This window comes from Macaca thibetana, chromosome 4, assembly GCF_024542745.1.
Source record: "Macaca thibetana thibetana isolate TM-01 chromosome 4, ASM2454274v1, whole genome shotgun sequence".
Lineage (NCBI taxonomy): Eukaryota > Metazoa > Chordata > Mammalia > Primates > Cercopithecidae > Macaca > Macaca thibetana.
Genome location: NC_065581.1, coordinates 43,141,844 through 43,165,573, shown reverse-complemented (window position 1 = coordinate 43,165,573; position 23,730 = coordinate 43,141,844). Strand labels below are relative to the sequence as shown.

The 23,730-nt window shown below is 44.0% G+C and overlaps 1 protein-coding gene across 12 annotated transcripts in view; it reads left to right on the top strand.

The window, feature by feature from the left end:
- Positions 1–17,175, top strand: part of TRERF1 (transcriptional regulating factor 1) — a 227,846-nt gene extending 210,671 nt beyond the window's left edge. For 6 of the 12 annotated variants that reach the window (XM_050789429.1, XM_050789427.1, XM_050789428.1 and 3 more), the window contains 3 exons: positions 6,107–6,310; positions 9,233–9,480; positions 13,453–14,005. In XM_050789429.1, coding sequence (XP_050645386.1) covers positions 6,107–6,310; positions 9,233–9,480; positions 13,453–13,777 — 777 coding nt within the window. In that variant the 3' untranslated portion in view covers positions 13,778–14,005. Of the gene's footprint in view, positions 1–6,106; positions 6,311–9,232; positions 9,481–13,452 lie in introns of all 12 variants that reach the window. The other 6 variants (XM_050789433.1, XM_050789435.1, XM_050789436.1 and 3 more) reach the window with 3 other exon arrangements.
- The last annotated feature ends 6,555 nt before the right edge of the window (positions 17,176–23,730 follow it).

Sequence of the window (23,730 nt, the reverse complement as noted above, 5' to 3'; positions counted from 1 at the left end):
TAGTCACACAGCTGCTGAGTATGTTGTTGAGCCTGATTCCCTTGTGTAGTTAAGAGCAGTGATATGCAAATTTTCTTTTGTTTGTTTGAGACAGGGTCTCACTTTGTCACCCAGGCTAGTGTGCAGTGGCACAATCATAGCTCACTACAGCCTCAACTTCCTGGGCTCAAGTAGTCCTCCCACCTCGTCCACCGGAGTAGCCGGGACTACAGGCACACACCACAACGCCCCACTCATTTTTTAATTTTTTGTAGAGGCAACGTCTCACTGTGTTGTCCAGGCTGGTCTCGGACTCCTGAGCTTAAGCAATCCTCCTGCCTTGGCCTCCCAAAGTGCTGGGATTACAGGCTCACGCCTGTAATCTCAGGCCACTGCACCTGGCCACACATTTTCTTAAAGAAGTATAAAAAATTTGGACTTGGCCAGGCACAGTGGCTCAAGCCTGTAATCCCAGCAGTTTGGGAGGCCAAGGTGGGCAGATTACCTGAGGTCAGGAGTTCAAGACCAGCCTGGCCAACATGGTGAAACCTATTTCTAATAAAAATACAAAAAATTAGCCAGGCGTGGTGGCACACACCTGTAATCCCAGCTACTCGGGAGGCTGAGGCAGGAGAATTGGTTGAACTCGGGAAGCAGAAGTTGCAGTGAGCTGAGATCACACCATTGCACTCCAGCTTAGGCAACAAGAGCAAAACTCCGTCTAAAAAAAAGAAATTTAGGCCAGGCGCGGTGACTCACGCCTGTAATCCCAGCACTTTGGGAGGCCAAGACAGGCGGATCACGAGGTCAGGAGATCAAGACCATCCTGGCTAACACGGTGAAACCCTGTCTCTAATAAAAATACAAAAAATTAGCCGGGCATGGTGGCGGGCACCTGTAGTCCCAGCTACTCGGGAGGCTGAGGCAGGAGAATGGTGTGAACCCGGGAGGCGGAGCTTGCAGTGAGTCGAGATTGCGCCCCTGCACTCCAGCCTGGGCAACAGAGCGAGACTCAGTCTCAAAAAAAAAAAAAAAAACTTTTGGACTCATTAATGCTTCAAAGCCTATGCTTCTAACTAATAATTGATCCTCACTATGAAATATACATACATATATACATTTATGTTAGAGCCCAAATATCAGAGAAAATAGAAATCTGTAGAATAGAATGGTATTGCCATTTTTTCAATCAGAGATGGCAGTATTCTATATTCAGGATTTCTTGTGACCAGGGCTTTTGTTTGACTCATTTAAGTAGTGATGTATGATATCAGAATAAGTAGTGATGTATGATATCAGAATAGTCTTTTGCTCGTCTGTGGCCTAATGTTTAAAAAAAGTGTGATCACCCAGGCACTGTGGCTCACACCTGTAATCCCAGCACTTAGGGAGACCAAGGCGGGCGGATCACGAGGTCACGAGATCAAGACCACCCTGGCCAACATGGTGAAACTCCATCTGTACTAATATACAAAAAATTAACTGGACGTGGTAGTGCACGCCTGTAGTCTCCGCTACTCAGGAGGCTGAGGCAGGAGAATTGCCTGAACCCAGGAGGTGGAGGTTGCAGTGAGCAGAGATTGCACCACTGCACCCCAGCCTGGGCAACAGAGTGAGACTACATCTAAATTTAAAAAAAAAAAAAAAAGAAAAAGAAAACAATATGATCTCCTCCAGTTCAGTCAACTAAAAGCAGTTGAACTCCCACAATGTAAACAGCAATGTGTATGTAGTGCTGTGGACAACCCGAGGATGTTAAATGACCCCTCCCTCCTCTCCCCCCACCACACAGAACATATGTCCTTGTTGGGAAGATACAACATGTCTAAGTGGAAATACACCACGAACCCCAAGAGTGTTTAAAAGCAGTATGCAGTGAGAACCAGGAAGTCTTAGATGGAGCCTTAAGGACTCTTTCACCCAATTTCACCATTTTACAGGCAGAAAGTTGAGACCCCGAGAGGGGAAGGGGCTTGCCCCAGGTCACACAGAGCATTGCTTTCCAAATGAATAGAAGAGACAGTAAACAAGGAAGCACAAAGATTCCTGCCTTGAAGACCTAGGCTTGCTAGCCTGTAAAATGGCCAGATGATTTAAATGATTTAGAAAGTCCTTTCCAATTCTGGAATGTTCTGGGCTCTGTCAGTGCCATGTTTTGGAAGAGGGGCAAAATCAGGGAATATGGTCTTCCGAGGTAAATTGGTGCATCTTAGGCTTGGGCGTTATCAAGTGCCTAGGACAGAGCCTGGCATAATACAGTCACTCAGTAAATGTTCGTTAAATGAATGGGTGAATATTTTTCGAAGATAGGAGTTGCTCTGATTCATAAACATTCCTTCTGTGAATTCACTGGAGGGAGATGGAATGAACAAGGGGATGCTGAGCAGAGGAGTGATGCTAACAAAGATGTTTCCACACAAGGCAGAGGCACCGTCTTGGACTGCGTGGGCTTTGAAGATGGGTAGGAAGGCCTAGGCCAGCATGAAGCTTCAGATGAAGGAGGAGAGGGTAAGAGGGTGCCCGAGGGGCCACACCCTCGGGTTTATTCACCAGGAGCCAGTATTAGGCTGGGCCAGGAGTGTCCACACCCTGGTTACTTGTGAGCTTAGGGAGAGCAAAAGGCTTATGTGCAAAGATGACTCAGGCCCACAAAAAAAAAACAAGAAAATCTTGATTAAAGGCCAGTATGGCAGCTCACAGGGGCTTTGTGGGCACTATGTGCACAGTCAGCCTTCTAAGCATAGTTTGCCAAGTGGAGATGAAAAACTGGGATCATGGGGATCCCGGGGAGGGTGCACCTGGGGAGGGTGTGCAAGGCACAGTCCTAGGATGTGGTCCTACTCTTTGTCCTCGGGGCCTGTCTGGGACACCTGGGATAGCTCTTCTGATCATGTGTCTTCAATGTTTTACGAAAGGGCGGGTGACCATTTCCCTGCAGATGGAACATGAAGGAACATGCTCAGGTGGTTCAGGGATTATTGAGGACTTGAGAGAGGGGGAAAGAAGGAGGTTTGAAAGGAATGATTGCCCTTTAGCTAAGTAACCGGGAGGTCAACAGAGCACAGCTGCTCATTCAGCAGGGGCAGGGTGACTGGAAGCAGAGGAAGGGAGCCAAGATGGGTTCTGTTAATGAGGTGAGAGGAGAAGGTGTTGGCCACACCTTCCTGTCCCCTGCCTGTGCTCATGCTCCCCAACTCAGGACAAATATATGGGGCTGGCCGTGACCAAAAATTAGCACAATTCAAGAAACCAACTGAGGCAGTTAACTGACTGTGGAAAACAGCAATCAGGGCTCCAAGGGCAAAGGTAGAACTCACAATGATGTCAGCACAGTTACCTACAGCACAGTCCATTGACAAGGGCCTTGGGAAACATCCTCCTTCCCTTTGACATTTCAAAGCAGCTGGTTCCAATGATACCGAGAGGTTTAGGATCTCTAAGCTATTTCCAGATAGACAAATATGCACCTGTGGACATTTGCAGCCAGACCAAGGAGTGAAGAAGGTTGAAGTTTTGGAATAAGATAAGGCCAGGTTTTGAATCTCAGTTAAACTTTTTTACCAGCTGTGTGACCTTGAGAAACATATTTCTTGGGTCGATTTCCTCATTTGTTTAAAAATGAAAAAATTTTACAGTGTTATGAGAACTAGAAATTGTGTGTGTGTGTGTGTATATGTTTGTGTGTGTGAAATGCATGATTTTCAGCAGGCATTCAATATTGTCATCATCATCATCATTATTATTAGCGACTGTTACACACAAATTTGTGTCTTTGAGCAGATTTGGGTTGTTGAGCATTTGTATTCTGACTTACCAATTTCTCATAATATGAATTCCATTTGCATGTCTGAGAAATAAAAATATCATCCTCCTCAAGAAACTCTTACTGTGGACACTCGAGGTTCTGAGCACCATGTTAAATGTATAGCCTCCTCCCCACCCCCATATTTGCCCGCCTTCTAATTTTGGAATATACTAAATGTTTTGTTTCACAATATATCATAAAGTGACCAACTTGTTGATACAAAGTTCTACATGTTAAGATTTCTGTTCTTGTATCTTTGTATCTCTTAGTCACTTTGGTGAGCCATATGGCTTGATGATAAATCATTTTGTGATTTATAGATTGCCAGTTGAAATAAAACCTATCTAAATTCTGGAGACATACATAATCATGGTACAGTGTAATTTATAACGTTGTGGCTATATGGAACATTTCTTCTAAGAATGTTTAAGCCAAACAATGGCATTGTGAGAAAATTGTCATTATAACAAATACAAATACCATGAAACAAATGGCATTGTCATTTGTTGTGTGTAATTATTTTTAAGTGCCAAACTGTAGACCATGGGCTACTTAATGTTTGAGGCCACAAAGTCCCAGTTTGACATAACAATGTTTTGCCTGAAACTCTTTGGGACAGAAAGATGGTGGAGTCCTACAGGAATAAGACCACCTAAGTGAAATCAACCTGTATATTCTATGCTAGTAAGAGGCTGGCTGCTTAGATCATAAACCACTTTGTCAAATGTACTAGGCCTACATCAGTGTTCACTGAGGTCTTCTAACAAATGTGATCATTACTAATTAATCCTGTTTACCAATGGAAACTGGAGCCATTTCTTAAATACACCCTGTTCCTACTGCATCGCAAGTGTACATGTATGTGATATTAAATAAGGACAATACTGAAACAGTGAGGGGCCACTAAATGCCACACACATACTGGCATTGTCTCTCTCTCTCTCGCACACACACACACCCCAAATCCAAACTGCAGAGAGGAAGCTTGTGTTTTCTGGGTCCTAGGGTATCATTACTTTCAGAAATCTGTATCTTTCTTAGAAAGTCTTGCTTCTGGGCTTTAAGAATCATAGACTCCCCAGAGTTCCATCACTGTCGGGGTAGAGTAGACTGGAGTCCACGTGCATTAAGTGATGAGTTATGCAGAGAGCCTGGCAGAGACAAATGACTTGCCAGGTCAGGGGCAGCTGGACATGCCTTTTCCTTCCTCGTTTGTAAAATGAGAGGACTGTTTGCAGCCTATTCGGTGGCATGGTAAATGTGAAAGCACTTTGTAAACTGTAAAATGAAAGCTGAAATGAGGCTGATTGGTCCTCAGCCCTTTCGGGGCCTGCAGGAGCCAGCAACCCTCACCCCTACCCTGGGAAGGATGGAAAGAGCAGAATATAGTTAAGCAAGGGGAGAATGAGAGCCTCCTGGATCCCCGCCCTTCCATCCCAGCACACCCAGGCCACCCACTCCAAGCTATTCCAGTAACTTACTATTCTGTTAATCTTGAGGAGAGCAGGGACCTTCTGCTTAATTCTCCCCATGGCTGCTGTTCTGAAGTGGGGAGAGGGGCCATAGAAGCAGAGGAGATCATTATTCATAAGAAATGTTTTTCTTGTTCTTTTTCATTAAATGCCTCTGGTAGGGGAAAATGAATAAATAGAAACATTGAATACACTGCTTTTTCTAAGCCCATGGTCAGAGACAAAAGGAAAAGCACATGATAAATAAAAGGGAATTTCCCCTTCCATATTCTCTCCTTTCGTTCTATTTTCTGACAAGACCAGAGTGGAGCGCCCCTTCTGTCACGTGCTTTCTGCCCGCCACAGGTCAAATCCAGCATCTTGCAGAGTGGTGTTATAAAGCCTCTAAAACAAATCAGCACAGGTCCTTCTTTAGTGTCTCTCCAAGGGGGATTCCATGGTATTGTATTGCTGGAAAACCCTCTTCACCACTGTGAGGAGACAGAGCTACTCACAGGCAGGGTGCAGCCTGCGTTTTAGTCATTTTAAGATCTAATGGTCTTGAACAAGGCAGGGAATCCTTGCATGTAGAAATTGCTCCTTTCTGCCTCACCATATCTTTGTATAAGTGATGAGGGTCCCAAAATGGGGCAGGGGACTTACTTCCTTGACCTCAAAGTCCTAAGCATCCTGAGACCACCCTTTCTGGGATGACGCCTAGCAGGCTCTGTCCGCCATTCCTTATGCAGAAAGAAAGGAGCACAGTGCCAGCATCCAGCCCCTCTCTCTTCTGTTGATCTGTGAGTTCTGTTCATCACTAAGAATGCCATTTGGGGATTTTCCCCTCTTGCTTTTATTACCTTGACACTAGACAAGTGAAGAAGAAGAAGAGTTAGAGGAGGAGGAGGAGGACCCGGAAGAAGATAGGAAATCCACAAAAGAAGAAGAGAGTGAGGTGCCGAAGTCCCCGGAGCCGCCACCCGTCCCCGTCCTGGCTCCCACGGAGGGGCCGCCCCTGCAGGCCCTGGGCCAGCCCTCAGGCTCCTTCATCTGTGAAATGCCCAACTGTGGGGCTGTAAGTGTGTCTGTGTCGTCTGGGGATCTGGGACAAGCGAGGGCCATATAGCTGTGCCTGGCTTCAAGAGATGTTGTATTTTCGAGAGTGCTCTTCCAACAATCACAGTTTGGCAGAGGGTGTTCCATGTTGCCATTGTTTTCTTCTTCATTTGGCCAACAGGTATTTACAGAGTGTGTGTTCTGTGTCAAGCACAATGCTGCGTGTTGGAGAACACGGAGAAGGCCCCTGTGCCCAGAAGTGTGTGATTCCAAGCTCTGCAGCGAGTGTTGGCCTCCAGAACATAATTCCACATTTCCTGGAGCCTCTGCACTCCCCTGGGCTATGTGTCACACAAGCTTGTGCCCTGTCAACATGCATTTAAATGTACTTGGAGAGCCTGCTGACAAAAATCATCCTTTTATGACATAATTACTTGACCCACCTCCTGCAATTTTTACCTGTTAGAAGGTTTTGCATTTCACATTTCATAAAGTGTTACTAATTGAAATGTCACTAATTTAAAATGGAGAATATTGTTACAAAGATTTAAGTAAAGTTTATGTTTGTACTCTATAGTGGAGAAAAAAGGATTTACTAAAAGTAAATTAATCATAAAAACAGGCTGAAAGGGAATGTGTGTTAAGTACTGAGGCCAGTACTTTTCAAGAATATTGGAAGCATAATTTAGCTAAAATAAAACAAGTTCACCATTTGGTCATTCTTAGCACTAAAGAAAGACCTTATGGTATCTGTGCTGGCCTCGTCTAAGGCTCCATGTGTATTTTAACGGATATTTTTAAAGGTTATTTCTCAATCTCCCACTGGTCCCCCACTAGTCTGAATTGGTGAGCTTTTTCCAAATCAGATTTCTTAAGGCCAGGCACACCTGTATAGGCAAGTTCTAGAGGGATTACCCCTCAAAATAATGTTGCCCCTTCCACAGGAAGCCCGTTTTCCTCAAGTCAGTATGCTTTTCTTTGCTCGTACATGACATAGGACGGCGCTGTTCTCCAGAGTGCACTGAATGCTGCTTATTAAGCCTGTCGCTCAGATGGAAAAAGCAACAGTCTTTAAGATATTTAGATCCTAAAGCAGAAATTCATTTGATTTGCATTTAAAAAAAATGAAATTTTTTTTAAAAAAAAACAAAGATATATACATTTTGCATTCACTTTAGAGAGAACAGAAGAAATTGCTGACTTGTTTTCCATCTTTGATGTTTAATGACCTGGCCTTTTTGTATAGAGTGTTCGGTGCAGCATGATTACGATAATGACTTTAAGTGATGGTATTTCTTGGTGAATTTGTTCAGAAATCAGATGCCTCCTCAAATCATAGCTCTATGTACAGTAAGTTGTGTACCAAATGGGAAGTTATCTTTTACTTTTTCCAATCAAATGCTCAGCAAGGTAGATATTTTTCTGTTCCAATTTTTCTTTACATAAAAAAGAAGATATTTTTTAATGACTTTTAAAAATCACAGTGGAAAAAGCATGCTGGTTTTATTTTATTCCTTGCCTAACAATGGAGGCTTTGGTTGCCAAGTCAGCAATAGGTTTTTTCCTACGTAAGAAAATAAACAGAGCTTGACCGGGCGCAGTGGCTCACGCCTGTAATCCCAGCACTTTGGGAGGCCAAGGTGGGCAGATCACAAGGTCAAAAGATCAAGACCATCCTGGTGAATATGGTGAAACCCCGTCTCTACTAAAAATACAAAAATTAGCTGGGCGTGGTGGCGCGCGCCTGTAGTCCCAACTACTCAGGAGGCTGAGGCAGGAGAATCACTTGAACCCAGGAGGCGTAGGTTGCGGTGAACTGAGATTATGCCACTGCACTCCAGCCTGGAGACAGAGTGAGACTCCATCTGAAAACAAAAACAAAAAAGCAAACAAACAAAACACAGAGCTCATAAACTTAACACAGCAACTACTACAGCTAGACAGCCCAGTAGGTACTCCCCTTAGCTGATGAGTTTAACAGGCTGGGAGCCAGGACTCTTGGGATTCAGGGATATGGATTTACATCCCTTTATAGCGGTGGTTCTGAACTGGGCATGATTTATTCCCCAAGAACATTTGGCAAGCAATGTCTGACCAAAGATGTTGCTAAACATCCTGTACAACAGAGCCCCCCACCCATCACACCAAATAATTATCCAACCCAAAATGATAGTAGTGCTGATGTTAAGAAACCCAGCTTTATGGCAGTATCTTAAAATTCTGCCCAGATCCTTCCTGTTTTTATCATTCTGTATTAAAATTTGGGGGTCTTAAATATTGATTCAACAATGGGCTACTGATGAAGACTATATATAACGTAGAATATGTCAGAAAACCTAATAATTGTCTTTCAAACTGGGTTCCTTAGGGTACTAGGGCTTCCTGGGGGTAGATAGAGCTGAGCAAACAGGCCCAATTCTGGGGCGCTGTCTCCATTCTAGCCAGAGCACCTCTGCTTTTAACTTGAGCCTCAGTTTTTTGAGTAAGACCTGATTTCTTAAAAAAAAAAAAAAAAAGGAGGGAGGGAAAGAGGAAGGAAGGAAGAAAAATGGGAGGGAGAGAAGGAGGTAATTACCAGCTTTAAAAAAATTTGAAAGCTGGTCCAGCCCCCTCATTTTTCAGATGGAAAAAAATAAAGTATAAAGAAGGGAAATCGCCCAGCAGCTTTAGTTACAGTAGAGCTGGGTCCAAACCCCTGACGTCTTGACTTCTAGACAGTAGCTTTGTTGTTCATCCTGTGCCACATCGCTTCTTCTCTTCTGATTGTAGCAGTGATGAGGTTTTGATTGGCACAGCATTTGTGGTTGTGGTATTTGATCTTTACCTTTTGTAGCATATGCCCAAAGTGTGCTTATATAAAACCCTTGTGCCCTGTCATTAGACAGTTTCAAGTATTCCATGTTTACCACTGAGTAACTAATAACCCTAATTTCCTTTTCAGGACTGTAGATGTCATGTCACTCCCTTTCTTCCCCAGGTGTTCAGCTCCCGACAGGCACTGAATGGCCATGCCCGCATCCACGGGGGCACCAACCAGGTGACCAAGGCCCGAGGTGCCGTCCCCTCTGGGAAGCAGAAGCCTGGTGGCACCCAGAGTGGGTACTGTTCAGTGAAGAGCTCACCCTCTCACAGCACCACCAGCGGCGAGACAGACCCCACCACCATCTTCCCCTGCAAGGAGTGTGGCAAGTAGGTGCAGGGGACCAGGGACTGGATCTGAGTTCATGAGGATAGTTGCTGTATGGGGACTGGGCCAGGATGGCCTAAGGTTTCTTCAATCAGAAAAAAGAACTTAGAATTCAAAATTCTTCTTCATACCATCTTTGGGATGGGTATGTAGGCCTTGTCGCAGACTCAGAATATGGCCATTCTGTTATCTTAGAGCCTTGTAAGGATGGATATCTTCAGAGAGTGAACCTCTAAGTTACAAAACTTCCCTCTTTCCCAGGAATGGCAGGCGGGACTCTGGTTCCCACTCCTTCCCTTCACACCCAATCTATGTTCACTAGCATTACTCTGTTTGCATCCCCACTGAATGATTTGAGAATGGCTCTAGAACACCTAATCAGGAACTCTCTATAACACAGATGGCTCATACAGGGTATTCCTACCACCTTCGCTTACTTCTGTGCCTAGGGCAGACATCACTAATCAATCACCACACTCTTTGCTATCACTTTAAGACAAAGCCTCAAATACTTTTCATTGTCATGCTTCAAGCTGCACAATCAATTAATCAGAGTTGACACATGAAATAAAACATATTTGTTATCCTCCCCTTTTAGGTATAATTAAAAAAAAAAACAACAACAACAACTAAAGTAACATGAGATAGTAATTATAATAGCTAACATTTACTGAGCACTTATTTTGGTACATGCTTTATGTGTATGAGCTCATTTAATCCTCACATAGAAACTCCTGTGATACAGATACTGTTTTTTTATACTTGTTTTACAAATAAGAGTTTAAAAATTAGGTAAAATGACTTGCCCTAAGTCACACTGCCAGTAAAGAGCAGAACTGAGATTTGAACCCAGTTTTGTCCGAATGCAGACCTGGGCTCCTGACCACTGCTCTGTCCTTTTGGTTTACTTTGTTTTTTGCTTTAGGTAGAAAATGCCATTGGTGGTAAGATGGGTGATTCCCTCCCACAGCCTCCAGTAGAGAATTCCAGTGTACTTCTCAATAAGTCCACCTGACTGGAAGGGTACTACATTGTTACGAATTACATCCTTTAGGAGCCTTGCTGAGTTCCTCTTCCCATAATTCCTAGTGCCTCAAGCATGAAGAGGAGTGTTACCTGGGAGAGATGCTGCCCAGGTGGTTTCTGAAACTCTACCAGGAAAACATCCACAGTTACATAAGCAAGGCCAGGTGGGACCTCATAGAGTAGAGCAGGCAACTTAATAGTAACTGCTGTTTATCAGGTACTCACTATGTGCCTGGCACTGTTTTAAAGGATTTTTTACATGTTTTAGTCTGTTTTGTGTTGCTACAACAGAATATCACTGACTGGATAATTTATAAAGAAAAGAAATTTATTTCTTATAGTTCTGGAGGCTGGGAAGTTGAAGGTCAAGGGGCCTGCATCCAGCAAGGGCCTTCTTGCTAAGTCATCCCATTGTGGAAGGGCAAAGAGAGGGGAGAGAGAGCAAAAGGTTGAACTTGCAGCCTCATACCCTATAATAATCGGCATGAATCCACTCATGAGGGTGAGGCCCTCATCACTGAAACGCCTCCCATTAGGCCACACCTTCCAACACAGCTGCATTAGGGATTCAGTTTTCAACGTGTGCTGTTTGGGGGACACATTCAACCCATAGCACATGTACTGATTAATCTTTAGCCCTGTGAGGCGGGTACTTTTAGGAGCTTCTTTTTTTACAGGCAGAAACTGAGGCACAGAAAGGTGAAGCCCCTGTTGCAGTTCACAGCGAGCAGCCTAGTGGGGATTCAAATCAGGCGGGCAGGCCTGGCCTTGTGCTCCTGGCTCTATGCCATGCTGCCTCTGATTAAGCCCAGCTTGGCAGCACCCACCAAAGTGAACTGGAACTAGCAGATCCCTTCCTCCTGTGAAGCACAGGGATGGGGGAGGTGGGATTTGGTGTGGGTCTCCTCCACACCCTGCCGTCCTTCCAAGCTGGCCATGATGTCATTTTCACATCACCACCCACCACATACTGGTGCACCATGGGAGAAATGGGCCCCTGGATTGATCTTAAGGCTTTTTTAATAGAAATAATGATGGAACCACCCTCAGCTGACTCTCAGTGATCTCTTACTTATTTGTCCTGGAGTGGCAGCATCAGGGTATCAGGGTCTTACCAGTTTTCCCGAGAGGAGCCAGCACCTCCCACTCATTAGGCTCAAACAGGCTACAACGCTACATTCCACCAGGTGGAGACAGAGGATGATTTAACTAACAAAAGTCAGTATTTCGTGTTTCCCGGCCATGTCTCAGTGGCATCTATTAAATGGTTTTTTGGAGTCTTAGGTTGCTGGGGAACTTTTTTCCACCAGAAATCCAGTTATGACTTTCTGGAAAATACAAATGGTTTATGTGGCTTTTCCTAACTCAGAATAACATTAGGCAAATGTTCACAAAATACCTCTTAGAGCTGCTGAAATTATGTTTGTTACATGGAACCATTTTCAGTGTGTCCAGGTAGAATTGTGATTTATCAGCCCTGTTGGACTCAGGCCTTAGAAACCAGGTGTTTTGTGATTTTTTTTTTTTTTTTTCCTTCATGAGCTCAGGAGTGACTAAAGAGTATTATGCCACGCCCTGTCCATAAACAGTCTCACTCCTGGACACACTTCTTCTGAAAAAGGTCCAGATAGTTAATATTTGAGGCTTTGTGGGCCGTTTACTGTCTTTATCATAACTGCTCAGCTTTGCCACTGCAACACAGAAGCGGCCATCAACATTACATAGACATGGCTATGTGCCAATAAAACTGATTCCCAAAAACAGTCAGGATTTGGCCCACTGACCATAGTTTGCAGACCTCTCATCTGAAGAATTAACCCCAGCAATGTATCCTTTTATCCCAGGGTTTCTCAACCTCAGCACTATTGGCATTTCGAGTCTGCTAATTCCTTGCTTGGGGAAGAGGGGGTGTCCTGTGTTGTAGGATATATAGCCATTATGGTAATATCTTGGCCACAAAGCAGGGGCCTTAAGTGAAAGGGAGTAGTAGATGCAGCTCAGAAGTCAAGTACAATAAAGACAGGGGCCACTGAATTTGGCCACACAGAGTTACCGATGACATCGAGAAGAGCAATTGGGTTGACAAGGAGGGGACAACAGTCCACTTGGAGAGGAAGGAGGAGAGAAAAAAGAGATCCACCAAATGCATGTGGGCAGATCTGTCGAGAATTTTGACCGTGGGTTGGGCGCAGTGGTTCACACGTGTAATCACAACACTTTGGGAGGCCAAGGTAGGAGGATCACTTGAGGCCAGGAGTTCGAGGCCAGTGTGGGCAACATAGCAAGACTCCCTCTCTACAAAATATTTAAAAATTAACCAGGCATGGTGGTGTGTGCCTGTAGTCCTAGCTAATCAAGAGGCTGAGGTGGGAGCCTTGGAGTCCCACCTCACTTGAGCCCAGGAGTTCAAGGTTATAGTGAGCTGTGATCACACCACTGCACTCCAGCCTGGGCAACAGAGAGACACCCTGTGTCTATTAAAAAAAAAAAAAACACCAACAACTTTCTACTGTGGAGGAACAGGGACAGAGGCCAGAGGCAGATGGTGGGTTGTTTCATGATGGGGACTATCAGGGCTTGTTAGCATTATTTAGAAGCTTCTCCAGTGGAGAGGGCATGGTCAGTGATGAGGAGAAGGAGGAGGCTGAAGGCGGAGAAAGGGCCTGTGCTCCAGACTCCAGGTGGACAGGAGGCCTTTGAGAATTCCTCCTCCATTGTCACAGGAAGGAAGCCTGAGGCACAGTCAGTGTGTTCTGCCCCATCCCTTTCCTTGTAATGCTTGGAGAGGAAGGAAGGGAGGTGACAGGTCACAGGGGAAGGAGGTCCTAGAAGCTGAGCAGCCAGGGACTCTGTCAGACCACGCACCCCTATTCCCCCTAGGACACCCGGATTTCCAAGAACTCAGATCTCCTTCTAAATTCTACACACCTCTCTTTCTTTATTTTTAGAGTCTTCTTCAAGATCAAAAGCCGAAATGCGCACATGAAAACTCACAGGCAGCAGGAGGAACAGCAGAGGCAAAAGGCTCAGAAGGCGGCTTTTGCAGCTGAGATGGCAGCCACGATCGAGAGGACTACGGGGCCCGTGGGGGCGCCAGGGCTGCTGCCCCTGGACCAGCTGAGTCTGATAAAACCCATCAAGGACGTGGACATCCTCGACGACGACGTCGTCCAGCAGTTGGGAGGTGTCATGGAAGAGGCTGAAGTCGTGGACACCGATCTTCTCTTGGATGATCAAGATTCAGTCTTGCTTCAGGGTGACGCAGAACTATAAAGCCCTGTGTGTCACTTAAAGACAGTGAAAACTCACGGCCTCCGTCTTCATTAATCAGGAAACCTGGACTGCCTGCTTGTTTTGTAACCCTTTTAAACTACCTGTTTTAAAAGTGGTCATTTTATTCAGGTTTAGAAAAAAAATCCCATTTCTTTTCCTTTTATTTAAAAAAAAAAATTGTTTTTGTGGGGGGTTGGGGGAATAAATAATTGGCACAACTATCTTTAAGAGGTGTTTCATCTGGGCTACCTTCTCATGAAATCATTCCTGGTAGGGACTGAAGCTGACCTTCATGTTTCATTGCATTCAGATGTCAACCATCCCGGTTGCCTTTTATCCCAAAGCTTGCTGTGAGTGTGTGTGTGTGAGAGGCAGGCGACCCTCTTAGTACTGGGGTCTTGGGGCCAACTTTTCCCATCAAGCGTTACTTTGATTCTGTTCTGACCTCATTCCGTAGTTTGCAGTAAGCATGGCATCTTCGCCTGGAGATACTATGCTAGGGGCAGCTCTCCAGGGGCAAAGCAAGCCCTGCTGTTACACAGCTCTCCTCCAGCACACGCGACATGTGAGGAGATGACCAAATGTGAAAATAGGTTTCCCCTGTGTTGCCTGTCATCCTTTGGGCCGTTTGCAGGAATGGAGTACTGTATAATTTTAGGCTTTCATTCCCAGCAGTGTTTACTGAGGACCTGGTTTTCTACAGCAGGTGCGTCCTGTCCTCTTCTGTGTTCCCTGGGGGCTGGTCAGCTCCAAGTTGTGGGTCGCAGAACTGTGTTTCAGCATGAACTGACTGGAGACCCATCTGGAGGCAAATATTAAGTTGCCAGGACTGCTTTCACTTTAGGGTGATTGAAGGACACATATTGAAGTACCTAGAATGCCAGAAAGTGTTCTATTGCCCAAAAAACAAATCAGAAAAGCCTATTCTTTTTTGCAACACTGTTAATGATTAGTGGAGTTCTGAAATTACTTTATGCCACTTGGAAGTACTGTGAAACCGCATTCACTGGGATTTTGCTATAATTCACATCCGCTGGACTGAAGTTTACCTTGATGTTAGCTATAAGAAATAGTTTTCTAACACATATGATAGCAAATACAAGACAAATAGCATTGAAGGCCAACCAGTATGGCTTCGGATACACCTTAGCTATAATGTTTGCATTCAAACAATGAATGTATTCATTACAAGTCACTTACCAAAGTACTTCTAGACTTCTCCAACCTTCATGACTTTGCTCTGCTTCCTCCTGTCCCTGTCAGCAGGGTTGCTGTTTGTACTTGAAGGTAATAAACCTGTAATCCTTCAAAAATGCCATTCAGCCCCAGGCTTCTGAACTGAGTCAGACTGACCCATCCCACCGTTAGGGCAAAAGTCAGGCTGGGACACAGCCCCAGTACAGAGAGGATCCTGCTTCACACAACTCCCCTTTCGGAGTTAATGCAGCGTGATTTCCTGGGCCGGTGTTTTCAGGCATCGCCCACCCCAGGTATGCTGGTTCCCAGCTCCACATAAATGTGCCTATCACGCTGGGCCACTTTGCTGACACATTCATAGCTTGACATGAGAGAGAATATCAGCAGAAGCATGAGAGTAGGACCTGACGTCTTTGACTCTGCAAAAGCGTTTAGCACACACTCATGGCGGGGAACCGGCTGTGAGCCACAGCAGCCCCACGCAGGCAGTGGTCTCTGAACTTCAGGAAAGTCATGAACAGAAGAAAAACTAAAATTCTTTTCCATCCTATTTTCAAAGAAGAGGTCTTGGCGTTTTCCTACACCTTTTGTTTAGAGGGGAAAAAAAAGTTTCATTTGCTGCCATTTCAGAAAGGTTATGCTATCCTGTTTTATCCAAGCAGTCGTGAGTCAAGAACTGCCTGGGCAGTGTGCATCAACTTTGTGGCCGAGCCATTACAGCTGTCATATCCTTGGCTGATCGTCTCTCCCGGGGACTACTGCCCTCCACTTAGTGTCTGAGGGTGAGCCTAGAAGGGTGCTGCTATTGGGTCTGTGGAGCAAACATCCAGAAAAGTGTTTATAAAGCAAATGTATTGCCTCTGTTTAGAGATTTGCCCAGCTGTTCCAGTTTTAAACATTAAAAAATAAACTCAGTTGCCATGGCAAAAATAGAATGCACAGCTTACTTTTAATTTTCCGTGCAGTATAGCATAAGGATTTTTGACTTGAAACAACCAAAGAACTCCTCCATAACGAGACAGTTCAAATTCCTGAATTAGTATTTCTTGACTATCAACTTAAAGAATGGACTTCCTAGGACAATGTTGCACTTTTTTTTTTTTTCTGAAATAATTCTGCCTGCATGTGTGTGTTGTGTTTTAGCTTCTCCCCTTACCCCACCCCAAAGAACTTTTCTTCCTAATGGTTAATGTCTCAACTCGGTTACTGTTTACTATCAGATGGTTTTTCATTAGTGAATTTAGACCTCTTTGAGAAAGCTTGTATATAAAAAGTTAACAGATATATTTTATGGAAAAACCCATCTTATTTTCAAATATATTTAACTGCTGTTATATTTTATTAGAGGAAGGTTGTAAATATTTTCTAGGAGTTCTATTGTAAAGAAAAGTATTTTTGAAAAAAATTAATGTAATAAAAAGGAAAACATTTTTAAATAGTGGTTGTGATTGCTTCCTGTTCTGGCTTCGTTATGTTCTATTCTCAGCAGATGAATTGCATGCCTTCCATATCAGGATGTAATTTATTCAGGTTTGCACTATTATAAGTTGACATCATAATATCTAGTGTGCTTAACTGTATTTTCCTGGAATGCAAGTCCCTTGGTCCATATTAAAGCACTATGTATAGCATATTCATAATTTTTCTTTTGTAATGTGTGTATTTTTAATAAGGATTTTATGTAACATTTTGGCAAAAAGAGGACAGTATTTTCTAGTGAATTTTATAATAACATTTTGCTAAAAATGTTTCTTCCTAGGTCAGTTTTTGTTAAGGTGAACCAAAAGTCTTATTTTACCAGGGGTTTAAAAAAAGTTTGAAGCTTGAAAGCAAAGTTATATTTAAACATCATATGTAACAAATAAATAAAGATGTTTTATAGACTTGTCCTAAAAAGGTGCATTCCTTAAAAAAAAAAAAGAAAGAAAGAAACTGGGGCATTCTAGGTTGTTTCCCCTCCAAGTGATAAGCTTTTTTTTGTTTTTTTTTTAATTGTCACAATGCTTCTTCAGAAAGGGAACCAGGGAAATTTTATTTAACACATTCTAATCATTAGCCTTCTCAGAAAGTTATTACAGTTCCTATAGACGGGCATTCATCAAATGGAGATGTAACCAAATAGACACTGTCATATTTATTTGTGAAAACCTGATTCAATATTGCATCAGCTGCTCTGAAAATAAAATATTATCTTTTTGCGTTTCGTTTGGCTTAAATATTTCTTCTTTCTAGCCACTGCAATGACTTCTCAATGCTGGATAAATGCTAGTTTACCTGTTAATTGGTTTCTGTAGACGACAAGTTTAACTCTGCTGATCAAATTTAATGCTCATTATTAAAGTGTCCCCCATCTCCGGAGACCAAGACATACATTTCTGCTATTCAAGCAGTGGATGAACCACTTGGGGACTTGGTGGTCTCTAAACCTTATGACTCAAACTGCGATTCAAGGGAGCGCACTGTGACACACAGGTGTCTTACACTAAATCCTCCACAAAGTCTAAGTCCACCCCGATTTATTTGCATTTTAAATCTGCATTTCCAAATTTGAGTAAGTATGTTTACTTTTTTTTTTTTTTTTTTTTTTTTTTTTTGAGACAGTCTTGCTTTGTTCCCCAGCCTGGAGTGCAGTGGCATGATCTGGGCTCACTGAAGCCCTGAAGCCTCCACTTCTAGGTTCAAGCAATTCTCACGGGTCAGCCTCCTCTAAGTCCACCCCAATTTATTTGCATTTTAAATCTGCATTTTCAAATTTGAGTAAGTATGTTTACTTTTTTTTTTGAGACAGAGTCTTGCTTTGTTCCCCAGCCTGGAGTGAGTGGCACGATCTTGGCTCACTGAAGCCTCTACTCCTGGGTTCAAGCAGTTCTCACAGGTCAGCCTCCCAAGTCGTTGGGATTACACAGGTCATGCATCACCACACCTGGCTAATTTTTGTATTTTTAGTAGAGGCGAGGTTTCGCCACATTAGCCGGGCTGGTCTCAAACTCCTGGCCTCAAGCGATCTGTCCAAGGCCTGCCTCGGCCTCCCAAAGTGCTAGGATTACAGGTGTGAGCCACTGCACCTGGCTGTGTGTTTACTTCCCCCCCCCCCAAGACTCTCACTGTCGCCCAGGCTGGAGTGCAGTGGTGCAATCTCAGCTCACTGCAAGCTCCGCCTCCCGGGTTCACGCCATTCTCCTGTCTCAGCCTCCCAAACAGCTGGGACTACAGGCACCCACCACCACGCCTAGCTAATTTTTTGTATTTTTAGTAGAGACGGGGTTTCACCTTGTTAGCCAGGATGGTCTTGATCTCCTGACCTCGGGATCCACCCGCCTCGGCCTCCCAAAGTGATGGGATTACAGGCGTGATGTATGTTTACTTTTTTGTGGTCAACAGAAAACTACAGAAGAACTGAAATTCTGGATTTCATACAAAAGTTTACAGAATTTTACAAAAATAAATTTGCTTTAAGTGGGGAATGCCTATTCAAGACCTTGATCTAGATTCTTTTGGAGGGTGGGAGGGTCGAGGGGTGTTGTTGTTGTTTTTAAATTCATAGAGATGGGGTCTCACTATGTTGGCCAGGCTGATGTTGATCTCCTGGCTTCAAGCAATCCTTCTGCCTTGACCTCCTGAAGTGCTAGGATTACAGGCATGAGCCACTGCACCCAGCCTCTTTTGGATTTTTTTTTCTTTTTGAAACGGAGTCTCACTATTGCCCAGGCTGGAGTGCAATGGCACCATCTCAGCTGACTGCAACCTCCACCTCCCGAGTTCAAGGGATTCTCTTGCCTCAGCTTCCCAAGTAGCTGGGACTATAGGCACGTGCCACCACACCCGGCTAATTTTGTGTGTGTGTATGTGTGTGTGTGTTTAGTAGAGATGGGTTTCACCGTGTTAGCCAGGGTGGTCTCGATCTTCTGACCTCGTAATCCACCCGCCTCGGCCTCCCAAAGTGCTGGGATTACAGGTGTGAGCCACTGAGCCTGGCCTCTTTTAGTTTTTGACTTTAATTTTAGCTGTTTACTTTAGACAACCTATACCAAATAAAATAGCTATTCGTCTAGAAACTGTGTGACTTAGCCAGTGTTGTAAATTTAAAGTCTATTTCAGGAAGCCTATCGGAAGTTTTTTTCCTACTTTTATTCAGTCAGTCAATCCTCATGAGTCACCATGTACCAAGCATTATTCCATACTGTATTATACATGGCAGAGAAGAGTATATAAAGATGGCTGCACATGATTCCTTCCAGCCAAGGAATTTAATACCTAGAAAGACATATGGGGGCCTTGGAACAGATTCAATTCCAGCATTGAGAAGAGCCCTATCAATATTGGGAATCCTCTCACTATCGCCCACACGTACACAGCAATTTATAGCAAGTAACTGTGTGTTCAATGAGTTACCTCGCCAGTCCTCCAGGTATGCTCATCCATGTGTGCATTTGGCAGAGACAGAACATGTGTGTAAATCCTGAATTCCATTTAGTCGCTATCTACCATCCTCAGCCACCGTCAGCGAGCTGAGATGTGCTCTAGGAATGTGAATGAGAGTTCATGTTGACATAGCAAAGCATAATTGGAAGATATTTTAAGAAATTGAATAATATATTCCTAAGAGAACCATAAGTGATCTCTGAATTGCAGATATCCCTGTGTAAAGGAGCCAAAGGGCCGGGTGCAGTGGCTCACTCCTGCAATCCCAGCACTTCGGGAGGCCGAGGTGGGCAGATCACCTGAGGTCAGGAGTTTGGGACCAGCCTGACCAACATGGAGAAACCCTGTCTCTACTAAAAATACAAAAAATTAGACGGGCGTGGTGGCACACGCCTGTAATCCCAGCTACTCGGGAGGCTGAGGCAGGAGAATTGCTTGAACCCAGGAGTCAGAAGTTGCAGTGAACCGAGATCGCGCCATTGCACTCCAGCCTGGGCAACAAGAGTGAAACTGTCTCCAAAAAACAATAATAATACAAACAAAAATTAAAAAAGGAGCCAAAGGGCTGATTACTTCCTTTATGTAAGAGAGGATCTTTTGGAAAGGGCTATCTTTAAAAACAGAACAACCGGCACAATCAAAATATGATTAACTGTAAAATATTTGATGTATCTCTGTTTATTTTTTCTGGACATAATGCAAGGTTTACTTGCATCAACTCTCTAGAATCATCGGACTCCTGCTCATCTACATGAGGTCGGGTGTCTAGAAGTTTAGGCTGTAGGAAAGAGATGCTTAACGGATAGGCCAAGCTTCAGAATGCTATCCATGCCCACACTTCATGCCAAAGAGCACTGTTCTCAGCCCTACTCTTGGCAAAACCTGACGTTGCTCCTTACAATGACTTCTACTTAGGCCCTAGCAAGTTGGCACTTGACCCCAAACTATTAGGCCCATAGGTCATTTGGTGACACATTTGGCTCAGCCCAGGAAGATGAAAGGACCAAATCAAATTCCCACATTTGAGAGTATGAATGGAGAAACTTGATGACCCAAAGCAGCAAGCAGTGGCCACGCAGAGTCCTGAGGAAGCAGCAACTATTCGTAAGCAGTGAAAGCCCATCACTGAAAAGAACACATTTGGCCTCAGGAGTGAAGAGGGTATCCCAGTCCCTAAGACTGTTTAAAGCAGACCTTTCCAGTTCCAGGAGCCGTCTGGACCACACAGGTCTTTAAATATAAGCCCCTATTTCTTTTGGAGTGGTGCTAGGGTGGTGGGTGGGTATTTCTAGTCCTATTATCGAAGAGATTTAAATAGAACTGAACCTTATAACAGAATCAGCACCAGCCCACTGCAGTGGTAGAAAAGGCACTGCTTTTAAGATGGTTATTGGTTTAGCTGTAACTAACTTACCATATGACCTTGAGGGAGTCATTTCACCTTGGTTTCCTCATCTATTAAATGAGGACAAAATCCATGTCTTCTGGTGAGGATCAGAGTAGGCAACTTAGGTGAAAGTCGTTTGCAAGCACTATGGTTGCAGAACACTCACCCAACGGAGGCTACTCAAAGGGGACAGAGGCAGGCTGAAAGCCCTCACAGAAGTGCCATTTGGACAGACTGATGCAAACTTTGGAAGCAGCAACAGAGTTGGGAGTGGGGAGGCTGTTGGAAAACCCCATTGGCTGAGGGAAATCCCCTTAAATGTCACAATTCAGAGAGACTGATTCTGAGAAGGGCACTGGGCAGCCTGCCAACATGGGGCATCACTGAGTCCAGCAGAAGTGCACACAGGTGAGCCTGGGTGTGGTGGCTCAAGCCTGTAATCCCAGCACTTCAGGAGGCCAAGGTGGGCGGATCATGAAGTCAAGAGATTGAGACCAGCCTGGCCAACATGGAGAAACCCCATCTCTACTAAAAATACAAAAATTAGCTGGGCGTGGTGGCGCATGCCTGTAATCCCAGCTACTCAGAAGCTGAGGTAGGAGAGTCACTTGAACCCGGGATGCGGAGGTTGCAGTGAGCCAGGATCGCACCATTGCACTCCAGGCTGGGCAACAAGAGTGAAACTCCGTCTCAAAAATAAATAAGAAGTGCACACAGGTGAAGTGTGCTGTTTCCATACTCTGGTGCAAGGCCACACTGGAATCTCTGCCACACCTCAACATGAACTGAGTTCTAGTAAACAGAGGCCAGTCTGAGGGGCAGGAAAACTGGCTTCTGCTCCTAGACCTTTCCTATCTCCTAGATCTTTCCTATCTCCTAGATAGGTGTGATGCTGGGCGAATCATTTCACCTCTTCTTTGGTTCTCTTGCCTACAAAATAGGGTAGTAATAACTATTTGCGGGGAGAAAAAAAAAACTTCATATGTGTACGGTTCTTTAGTTGGATGCTACAAAATATTCTCATAAACTTGATCTTTTTATTTTTAATCTCTCAACAACCTTGTGAGGCAGGTGAAGTAGAAACTTAATGGCACAGATAGTGGATAACATCTATAGTGTATCAGTACATGGCAGTATTGTACTAAACACCATATACTGGTATTGCATCGAATTCCCAAGCAACTATTGGAAGCAGGAACTACTGTTTATTTTTTTTTTTTTTTTTTTTTTTTTTGACATATGAGAAAACTGAGGCTCAGGGTAGGGAAGTAACTTGCTCAAAGTCACTCAACTAACTGGTAAACCTGGGATTAGAAACCAGATCTGATGATAAGGCTACAGTTTTCCATTAGGCTAAAATGCATATGTGAAAGCATTCTGGGAAAATAAAACTTAGAAATGTGCACAAATGGGCCAGGTGCAGTGGCTCATACCTGTAAAACCAGCACTTTGGGAGGCCAAGGTGAGAGGATTGCTGGAAGCCAGGAGTTTGAGACCAGCGTGGGCAACGTAGCAAGTCTCTGTCTCTACAAACAATAAAAATAAAATAAAAAATGGTTGCAAACACCTGTGGTTCTAGATACTCCAGAGGCTGTGGTGTGAGGATCACTTAACCCCAGGAGTTTGAGCCTGCAATGGGCTATGATCAAGCCAGTGCTCTCCAGCCTGGGCAACAGAGTGAGACACTGTCTCACAAAAAAATAAAATCAAATAAAATAAGACAATATGGTATTATAGAAGCAGACTTTAAGATGAGAAGAAAATAAAAGGAAAAAAAATCAATTTTTAAAGATTTACGCAAATGGAAGAAGTTTTTTTTTTTTGGAGATGGAGTCTTGCTCTGTTTCCCAGACTGGAGTGCAGTGGCGCCATCTCAATCTCGACTCACCGCACCCTCTACCTCCCAGGTTCAAGTGATTCTCCTGCCTCAGCCTCCCAAATAGCTGGGATTACAGGTGCACACCACCACAGCTGACTAATTTTTGTATTTTTAGAGAGACAGGCTTTTGCCATGTTGGCCAGGCTGGTCTTGAACTCCTGATGTCAAGTGATCCACCTGCCTTGGCCTCTCAAAGCGCTGAGTGCTGGAATTACAGGTGTGAGCCACTGCACCTGGCCTTTTCTTTCTTTTTTTTTTTTAAGACAGTCTCATTGTGTCTCCCAGGCTGGAGTGCAGTGGCACGATCTTGGCTCACTGCAACCTCCATCTCCCAGGTTCAAGCAATTCTCATGCCTCTGCCTCCTGAGTAGCTGGAACTAGACGCACACGACGATGATATTCCACTAATTTTTTGTATTTTTAGTAGAGATGGGGTTTCACCATGTTGGCCAGGCTGGTCTCGAACTCCTGACCTCAGGTGATCTGCCTGCCTCAGTCTCCCAAAGTGCTGGGATTACAGGCGTGAGCCACCGCGCCCAGCCTGAAGAAGTTTTTATTATAGCAAATCCCAGTTATAAACTTTTTTACTTGGAAAAAATTATGGTGGACATTAATAACTAGACAAAACACCTTGGCTTGTTGTAGGTGAAGCTAGTCATTGTAAATTCCTAAATACAAGAGTAACATAAGGAAATGAATAATTTAGAAACATCAGTAGGACAGTGGTATACAAAATGGATGGAGCACAAGAATTCCAATTCGTGTGGGGAAGGAAGAAAGGATTAAGAACCATAATTAGAAAGCCATTGCAATAAGGTAACTGAGTGGCAACTGGACCCAATGGTAGTGGCCGACTTTTCTTTTTCTTATCATATATAGATTTTGTTAAAATTTTGAAAAATGCAAAAAAAAAAAATTGAAAAATGCAAAAATAGGAAAATAAATCACCCATTACTGAAGTAAATGGTGTCAATACATTAGTTTCAGTCTGGGCTTGGTGGCTCATACCTGTAATCTCAGTCCTTTGGGAGGCCAAGGCCAGAAGATCACTTGAGCACATGAGTTTGA